Source organism: Lycium barbarum, chromosome 3 (genome assembly GCF_019175385.1).
Source record: "Lycium barbarum isolate Lr01 chromosome 3, ASM1917538v2, whole genome shotgun sequence".
In the NCBI taxonomy this organism is placed as follows: Eukaryota; Viridiplantae; Streptophyta; class Magnoliopsida; order Solanales; family Solanaceae; genus Lycium; species Lycium barbarum.
The window spans coordinates 11,625,646-11,635,919 of NC_083339.1; the positions used below are offsets into that span (position 1 = coordinate 11,625,646).

At 40.0% G+C, this 10,274-nt stretch overlaps 1 protein-coding gene across 1 annotated transcript; it reads right to left on the reverse strand.

The window, feature by feature from the left end:
- Positions 1 to 8,455: 8,455 nt before the first annotated feature.
- Positions 8,456 to 9,539, reverse strand: LOC132633732 (uncharacterized). Its single transcript, XM_060350227.1, has 2 exons — positions 9,037 to 9,539; positions 8,456 to 8,866 (listed from the first exon to the last, which is right to left on the reverse strand). The coding sequence occupies exons 1-2, from the start codon at positions 9,039 to 9,041 to the stop codon at positions 8,491 to 8,493; spliced, it is 381 nt and encodes a 126-aa protein (XP_060206210.1). The 5' UTR covers positions 9,042 to 9,539; the 3' UTR covers positions 8,456 to 8,490.
- Between the last annotated feature and the right edge of the window lie 735 nt (positions 9,540 to 10,274).

Below are 10,274 nucleotides of genomic sequence, written 5' to 3' on the forward strand. Positions count from 1 at the left end.
AAAACAGGCTCAACACATCAAGAATACGTAATACTTTGGATTGTCATTTTAGTGGTTGAAAAGTGCTCGAAGTCTTTTTTTATTGGAAGACTTGTAGTCATTAGCTTTAAGTTATTTATCTTTTAGGGTTTCGTCTTAGTTTTAAATTAATGCTTAACTTTATTTCGAATGTGTCATGTTTTTTTTTTTTATTATCAATTTAGGATGTGAAACTATAAACAATAATAAAGACTAAGATAATATTTATAAATATGCAAAAAATAGATAATATTTACGATAAATTGTACAACACTAATGTATATACACTATCGAGGATGGGTCCCATATGTAGTATGCCGGAGACTATCCCTAGGCCTAAGGCTCATACCATCCCCACCGCCCTCGCCATCGTCTCCATCGCCCTTTTTCCTCTTAATAACCGGGCGCTTCAAGTCATGATCATCTCCTCTTCCCCTAGCCCTTGCGCCCTTAACTAGAACGTGCTTCTTCTTGGGATCTAGTCCCGCTGGCACGCTCAGAACCTCAGGCTGAGCTGGGTCTGGAAACTGGACCTCTTCCTCGTCGGGAGTCGCCACCGCAGGCGCCGAAGGATGAACCTGAAAAGTATATAAATATTAGTACCTTTCTTATTTATATTGAAAACATTAACGATATTTATTTAATCAAACTTGTGTGTCAACGGGCGCCTGAGTAGGCTCCTGAGATGGGTCTGTAGGCTCCTGAGATGGGTGTGGTGGTGAATATGAGGTAGTCTCCTGGACGACATGCTGTTCGAAGTCCAAGTAATGGTTATAAAAATTAAATAAATATTTACCTTATATTGAATAAAATTAGTTTTAAGTAAAAAACTTACATGCGCCTCGGTAGTCTCATGAGAAGACACCTCTGCCTCGGCAGGCTAATGAGAATGCTCCAGCTCGACAGTCACATGGGAAGACATCGCTGGCTCGGCAGGCCCATGAGAAAATGCCTGAGTGGGTGGCTCTGGTGGACCCGTTGGCGCCGAATCCTAAAATATAAAATAGTACTAAATAATGAGTAACATATATATATTTAAAATAAATAATTTAAATGAACAAATAAGTATTTTAAATACTAACCGGGATAAAAAACTCATCGAAGTCAAGAATCCGGGCTCCCTCTAAATTCCTCACAGGCCGCTCATCAGCTAATGAAGCACGTAACGCCACCCAATCAACGTTATCACGCTCCTCCATGTATGCATTCTGGCTCGGCTGTGATGAAGACCCGGGTATCTCAGCAAGTAAGAGCGCCGGCGTAAATGTAGGTGAGTCCCCAAGTGAGCTGCCACCGGCCTGGAAAGGCTGCGGATGGACTAGACCGTGAACGCCCTCTGGAATGGGATCCGCCTCATCTACCAGATGGTGTCCTCCACCACCAGGTCCTCTAGCAACAGCGCCGCGTCCTCTACGCGCACGGCGTCCTCCGGCAGCACAGCGTCCTCTGCCAGCACGGCCTCTTCCTCTGGGAGCACCCAGTGCTGCCTGATACTCAGCCTCCGGAACATGCTCCGCCATGCGCCTAATCTCGCCTGCTTGCCGGATACCATCCTCGGAAATCCTAACCATCTCCGCGGCAAGCCCCGCAAGCCCAGGGTAAGGCATATGCTCTAACCCCAAGATGCGTAAACGTTGTACGGCCACCAGCTGCATTTGTGTTTAACAGAAACAAAAAAAGTTTATTTTTAAAACGTAACAATTAATGAAATTAGATAAATCTAAATACGATAAACTTACCAATGCCTCGTACTGCCCCGCGAGTGCTGAGTATCCTACATCCATAGAAGGACGCAAAGCTGGGTTGCCGATCAATCGGCGTGTGATCTGATGATACCAGCGCATATAATGCTCGATGGGAGTCAAATGGCCGACCACCGCTAAAGTGCCCAACCTGTTCTCCCAATGGTGGAGCTGGACACCCATAAAAGCCAAAAAATCACCATCAACAGCAGCCCGATCGTCCCGCTGGTAGTGTCGGAGCTCATGACGGACATCAGGGGGTATACTCTGTGTATGCCCAAATTGTCGTAAGACACGCTCGGGCATGTAATCCTCTACGATGTCCAGGTGTATCAATGGACGCCGCGACCTCCAAACCCCCTGACCTGCCCTACAGAAAGGGGGCAAACCATCTAATATAGCAGTGTACGGCGTCCATATAAATAGCTGCATAACATATAAATACAAATCAGTGATCACCAAGTAGAAAAGACGTTTAATTAAATTATTAATGTAAATTTAAATTGTTTTACCGCATCGTCCGTCATGTGATCAAGCTGGTCCCGGAATGGAAGAATACTGTGGTGCGTATCGACATCCCGGTCAAAACCCGCTGTCCACCTCCTCGCATAAGGCATGTCAATTTCGAGGTGATGCCTAGGTACGGGCTGAAAAGGCAGCATCCTCTCCCACGCCCATAACTGTAAGCGATATTAGAAAATATGATATTTTAGTCGTCCTTTCAATAGGTTTGTTGACATTAAAGGAACACACACTTAAAATATTACCTGGAGAAGAGCAAAAAATCCACACACATCTCTAACAGCACCAATAGATGCTCGGCACAGGCATCTGTAAAGATACGCCAAAACAGCACCGCTCCAGCTGTAGTCTCCTAAGCGGTCCAGATGCTCCAAAAAAACCAAGTAACGTAAACTGACAAAGACACCCGATGAATTCGGGAACAAGATGCCCCCGAATATAATAAGCAGGTACAAACGGGAATGACGATCAACATCGTCCTGTGGGGTGTCGTCGTCAACCGAATCCAGACCCTCCAAATAAGTGCAGAGTGCACTAAGATGAACCCGACTCTGTCCGGATATCTGGGCCGCGGCATCAGGCTCGAAGTTGTTGAGCCTAGTCAACTCTGTCACCCACGTCTGACCAGGAGGAGGTCGTACCGAGTGTACAGTGGCTCCCCATCTACCCGCAATCCAAAGAGGACCTCTACATCCTGAAGTGTTATCGTGGCCTCACTAGTGCGAAGATGGAAGGTATGTGTCTCTGGCCTCCACCGCTCAACCATGGCCGTGATGAGCACCCAATCATGTTGTACCCGACCAATGGACACGCAACGGTAGATGCAACCCCGAAATAATATCTCCAACACGCGAGGGTGTGGGGGGTGCTCGCGTAAAAGAGCCCACGCTCTCTGCAGCCTACGGGGATGGAGCCTAGTAGATATCCCTATAGTACTGGCCCATAATAACTCTGACATATGATTGTCTTGCAAAGACAATACTAATCTATCAGCGGGCCCCGGGTGAACAGCGGGCCCCGGGTGGTCATCGGGCCCCGGGTGAACAGCGGGCCCCAGGTGGTCATCGGGCCCCGGGTGAACAGCGGGCCCCGGGTGGTCATCGGGCCCAGGGGGAACATTCGGATCCATGAAAGAGTCCGGTCTGTACAAACTGAACTAGTCATTATTCTTGAAATGAAAGATAAATTATATTAACTAATCGAAATTCAGCAGTAATATTTGTTTGGAACTCTAGTTTGAATATGTAATATATTTTTAGTTGACCAAATAGCCAACACAACTACGATAAAATTAAACTAAAAGAGTATATTCGTCGACCACATATTTTCCTATAAACTTTACATTTTTTTCGTTAGCTTATGTATTTATGAAAAGAAGAACTTTAACTATTCTTTTTAAGATAATCTTTGGGAAAATACATTAAAACCCCCCAACGTATAGCCGGATTAATTATGACGCACCCAACCTTTGCGGGCGACCTATTACCCCCCCAGTCTTAATTTTTCAGTATTTTATTGACCTTTTATCGCTGAATTTTTGTAACCCCCAATTTTTTATCATACGTGTTGTACACGCGCCTTTTAATTATCCAATTCAGCATTATTTTTTTAACTCCCTTTTCATTTCACCCGTAAACGTAAACAAAATTAAAAGGCTCAGATTTTAAAACTCCCCCCTCTCTCTCTCATCGATTTTCACAGATTTTGCACTGTTTACCTTGATAATTTTCAACCATCTTCCACCACATACATTAATTCACACAATACTTAGTGATTTGTAGGGTCGTTTTTGCATTCTCAAGTTTGGTGAAGTTTGTTTTGCTGAAGAAGGCTATCATTCGTGAGGTAAATGTAGGGTTTTGACCAATTTAATTATTTGCTTGCATTCTAGGGTTTTGGAATCTGGTGTTTGTTAATGTAGGGTCATTTTTAGAGTTTTGACACATTTAATTATTTGCTTACATTCTAGGGTTTTGAATCGAGTGTTTGTTAATGTAGGGTTTTTTTAGTAGAATGAGGTAAATGAACGAGTAACTTTTGCTGCTGATTTTGTTAAAAAACATATGTTTCCCTTTGATGTTGCTTGTTGGTGAGAAATTTTGTTGATTTGTAATTTAAGGGTTTTGTTAAGTATTGTTGCTTTGTAACTTTCAGGTATGGCTGATTTTATTTATGTTACGTTGAGATGGTTTTATGGTGGGGTATTTGATTTAAGTAGTGGTGTGCCAAGATATGAGTGTGGTAATTGTACAGAATTCTTAGATGTTGATGTTGATAGGTTGTCATATTTTGAGCTTAGGGACTACATAAAGGAATTAGGATATAGTCCAAGTTGTGGTTTTAAGGTGAAGCCCCCTAATAGTGACATTCTTGTAGATGTACTTACTGACAAGGATATTTTGGACCTTTCCCTAAGTTTGAAAGATGGGGACATTGTGGAGATTTATGTCTGCCACATGGTAGATGAACCAGATGTGCCCCCATTGCCTTTGGAATATATTGTTCCCAACAACCAAACAAAAAGTGATGCTTTTAATAAAGTTGGTGAGGGTATCCAATGTGAACCAAATGTTTGTCAAAGCAACCCTAATGAGAACCCAGCCACTGAAAATACACCACTTGAAACTGCAGCAACTACTACTTCACCCTCTCAATTTCCCACTAATTCTTCAACCCCACAAACAGAAGCTGCTGAAAATTCACCCAAACAAACTGAACCTGAAGATGGTGAAAATGCAAAGCAAGTAAGTAGTGACCATGTTGACTCTCAATCAACAGATTCTGATGTTGAATCAGATGTTGAATCTGATGTAGAATCAGACCATGTGGCAGTATTTGATGGTCCAGATGGTGATGATGGATCTGATGTACATGAGGAAGTTAGAACATTTAGGGCTGAAAGGAGGGCTTATAAGAGAAGGACTAGAAGAGAGAAAAAGGGGCAACCTAATATTGATGATGTACCTTTAGGTGAAGTTGAACAAGACATAGGATTTGATGAAACAGAACATAATGAAAGAGGTTTGGAAGGAAGGGTAGGTGGTGATGAACCCTTTTACTTTAGTTCTGATGCATATAGTTGTTCATCTGATGAGGATGATGCTGAGGAGGGGGTAACCTTGAAACCTAGAAGGGAAAGTAAATACATAAGGTTTGACCCTGCATGTAAGAAGGTAGTATGGCAGCTTGGTATGATTTTTCAGAGTGTTAATGAGTTTAGAGATGCTGTGACTAGATATTCACTTCAGAAGCATATTCAGTTAGATAAGTTTGTCAATGAGCCTTCAGGGGTGAGGGTCACATGTAGGGATGGTTTTCCTTGGTTAATTTATGATAAACTGGACAATTCAACCAAGAATTTTCAAATCAAAACATACTATCCTAAACATAGATGTGTTTAAACCACAAGGAACTATATGTGCAATTCTAAGTACCTAGCCACCCACTACAAAGATTGAATTACTGAACAACCAAACATCAGAATTTGCAAACTCCAAGAGGCAATTAGGAAGGAACTTGGTGTACATGTTGGCAGGTCCACTATTAGGAGAGCTAGATCTAAGGTTTTACTAGAGATCATGGGTGATCAAGAAAAAGAGTTTGGAAGAATACTTGATTACAAAGATGAAGTGTTGAGAACAAGGTAATGAATAGCATAAGCGTGATGAGGTCTTTTGCAAACACTTGGGTCACAAGAATATCTCCAATGGCATTAAGGACATTAGAAGAAAACATGGGGAAGTCAATGAACTGTATTGTGTTTAATGGTGAGCATGGGTTTGAGATTCTTGATGGTCCATATCAGCACACTGTTGATATTGTCAATGAGAAATGTAGTTGTAGGTCATGGCAGCTCAAAGGAATACCATGTCCACATGCCATCTGTGCCATGTTGTACAAGAAGTATGAATCTATTGAATATGTCCATGAATACTATAGCAAGAAGAACTGGTTCAAAACCTATTGTCACTACATTCAACCAATGACAAATATGGCAATGTGGCCTAGGTCTGCTAATCCTGCTATTGCACCACCAATCATTAGGAAAATGCCAGGCAGGCCCTCAAAAGCAAGAAGGAAAGAGGCCAGTGAAGCAAAGAAATGTGAAAAAATGCCAAGAACAGGCATGCTGATGACTTGCAGCCAATGTGGAGGTAAAAAACACAATAAAAGAGGCTGTCAGAGGGTATGTCCTGCACTGCACTATTGAATTTTGATGACTTGACTTTGCACTGCACTATTGAATTTTTATGGCTTTGCATTTTACTTGTAGAGGGGAACATGGTATGCTTTTGCTGTTTCTCAAGCCAGTACTACTTCTCAAACATTTGATGCTTCTCAAACATTTGCTGCTTCTCAAGCTAGTACTGCCTCTCAAACTAATGATGCCTCTCAAACCTTTGCTGCTTCTCAAACAACTGCTGCTTCAAACAATGTCCCAAGGTCAAGGGGGAGACCAAGAAAAGCACCTGTGGTACCTGAAACTCCTCCAAGACCAAGGGGTAGGCCAAGAAAAGATCCTAATGTGCCTAGTGCTCCTCCAAGACCAAGGGGAAGGCCAAGAAAAGAACCTGCAGTTGCTACTCCAAAGCCAAGAGGAAGGCCAAGAAAAGAACCTGCAGTTGCTACTCTAAAGCCTAGAGGAAGGCCAAGAAAGGTAACAGAGGCTGTTGCTAGTCCTGCCCCTGCTGTTCTCAAAAGAGTTGATTCTGAGGGTCCCCCTTCTTACCCAAATAAAAGATCTAAAATAGTTGGTAGGGGAGTCTTTGTTGCTGAAAGTGGTTATACATCCCTGAATGTAAGTTTAATATTTTCTTTACAATGGCATTGGTATGTGAAGTTGTGAAGTGACTAATTTTCAAATTTGTTTATTGCAGCATGGCATGCCTACTAGTAGAGTGCTGAATTTTGGTGGTAAACATCAAACAAGTCAGCCTATAAGATCTGCTGAAGTCACATGAGACCTTGGTCACAAGGCACGGCAAGGGATGAGGTACAAAGGCAAACCATGCTACTCAAGAAGCATGCTTGATGAGATTAGAAGGGACAAACTCAACAAGGCCACTAGCAGCAAAGGAAAGAGGCTATGGAAGTGATGACCATTACTTAGATTACTAGAATTAAGTTGTTTTTTGGATAATGATCTGCTTTGTATGAATTCGGCAGTTTGGAAGACTTGAATTAGCAGTTACAATGACTTAATGTTTTCTGCTTAATTAAGTGTTAGAATGACTTATTAATCATACTTGTTTGTGTCCATTGTTTGTGCTCTATTAGCTGTGGTACTGTGATTTGGGCAGTGTGTACATTGAGCACTAAAGTTAAATGTGCAGTCTGTGCACTGTACCGTGTGTGTACATATAAATGTGGGCAGATTTCTGTGCCGGCTTGAATTCAGGTACATTGACTGAAATGAATTCAGTCAGTCTGCATTGGATGTTTCAATTCAATCTAATTGAATTCATTCACATTGACTGGTAGTTGGAAGGCTAATGAGAATTGTAACCATTCAATATCATCAGCCTATAAATAGCCTATTAAGCTGTCCATTTCAACTCATCCCTACACCATTCCTTCTCATTCAAACAACGAATTTCATAGCAAAATGCCTCTAGGTGAAGATGAACTGATTTACTTCGAGAAGAAACTAACCAAATCATACGTTGACAACGATGACTTTGTAAGTGTTATTTTGCAAACTTATTTCAATTGATGTGTTTACTTATTCATAATGCCTCATGCATTTTGTGCAGATCCTATCTTCTAACATACAAGATTTTCTTCCAAACACAACTACACAAGCTGTTGTTTTCTACGAGCAGCGTGAATACAATATGATGTATAAGGTTGGCGCGCATACCCGCCTCTGCCAAGGGTGGAAGGATTTCATTGATGCAAACCTTCTAAGAGAGGGACACGTCTTATGCTTTAATGGTTGTGAACATAATGAGAAAGTAACCTTCTTTGTTAATATCAAGAGGGAAGTTATCGAAATAGATTAGGTTTCTCCCTATTATGTAAAGTTTATGAATTATCATCAATGAAATCTATATCTATGAACTTTATCTTTATCTATGGTTTTTCTTCTCAAGTTGAATGAAGACAACTTTTTGATTGAATAGCCATGACAAGAAACTTCTTCAACTTACATACATAAAGTGAATAACAATCACTTAAACATCCTTCAACATACAAACATGTAATCCTACTATGGCAATCGACATTGGTAATGCTTGTTCAAAAACACCCAATAAACCAAATAACAACACCAAAGAACAACACCAAAGAAACACAAAAACAAAAACTTGTTAATAGTAATGCATCTACCCCTCTTCTCTTGTTCAAGCTTCATCACTTTCATCTCGTCTTCAAGCTTTGACACTTTCATCTCTTCTTCATTAACAATATTCTCATTACAGATGGCCATTTCACTATTGTCATTACCAATATCTCCATCAATGCAAGAAGACTCTCCTTCTTCCATTTCATTTGTCAAACCAACTTCTTCCGCCATTTTCTTCTTCAATTCCACTGTTTGCTCTTTCATTTTCTTCTTCAATTCCACTTCTTGCTCTTCCATTTTCCTAATTAATTTGTGAATAACAAACTTAGACCTTTCATCAATAGGATCATCCCTCCATTCAAAAAACTTACATTTCTTAGGCTATAAAATAAATTCAACTCATGTTAGGAACGCTGTAATGTGTGGCAGAAATAAGGCACGCAACATAAAAAAATAGATTTATAATCGTACCCCATAGAATGGGCATGTCCAAAATCTTCTTCCGCGATTATTGGGAGACCAAGAAATCTGCATTTTCAATAATACTCCGTGATGGCATCGCACTTGACGCTTCATCTTTGGATCGTCATTTTGACTACAAAGATTATTCAACTCCGATTTGAACTCTTTCATTAAGAACCCTAGAAAAAAAAAATTAAGTGAAAGATTTCTTGGTCTATAAATAAAAGATGAGAATAATAATGAGTTTGGAGAAAATATTACTTACCACTAGAATGCATGGCACAAAAAAAGAAAATCTTCAAGCTTTGGCAACAATGGAGTCAAGAATCGAAAATGAAGAAGAAGGAAGAGAAAATAAAGGGGGAGGGGGGTGAGGCGGGTTTTTCCCGTTATTTTTAAACACGTGTCAAAAAATAACTGGTCAAATGCTCCCCTCACGCGCTGCTTGGTCGTGTAGTCACGCACACTGCCAGATTAGCGCTAAAAGGTCAATAAAATACTGAAAAATTAAGACTGGGGGGGGGGGGGGGGGGGGGTAATAGGTCGCCCGCAAAGGTTGGGTGCGTCATAATTAATCCGGCTATACGTGGGGGGGGGGGGGGGGTTTAATGTATTTTCCCATAATCTTTTTTTATTTAACATATATATTCACGCTTTTAAAATTATATAGATTAACATTTCATAATCGTTTACAACTTGTTTGGAAGGTTGTTACCTATTGTATTATATTATGTTGTTAGTTTAAATAAAATGTTTGCTTTGATTGCTACTTTAATTTTATTGTTATGTAACGACGAAAGGTTCTATTTTATGTAACCACTGATTTGGTCATATACAATACAACACAATACAATAAATGTCAAAACAATAAATAACAATCACCCAAACAAAGTGTTAACAACATAATAATTCATTACCAATCAACTTCTTTCAATTCATAAAGAATATTTAACAAACACTCAATTAACAAAATAATAATTAACAATTCATAAATAATTAACCAAATTAACAACTCAAAAACATATAACAAATTAACAATTCATAAAAATTTAACAAATTAACAATTCATAAACATTTAACAAATAATGAATTAAACAAAAAAAAAAAAAAGGGAACAGTGGCATAAGCCACTGCCCAGCCGATCAAACAAAAAAAAAACGAAATTTGATTATTTTTTTGGGGAAATTAACGACGATTAAATGTTAAACATGCATGCAATATAATGTATATAACAAAATAATAACAAA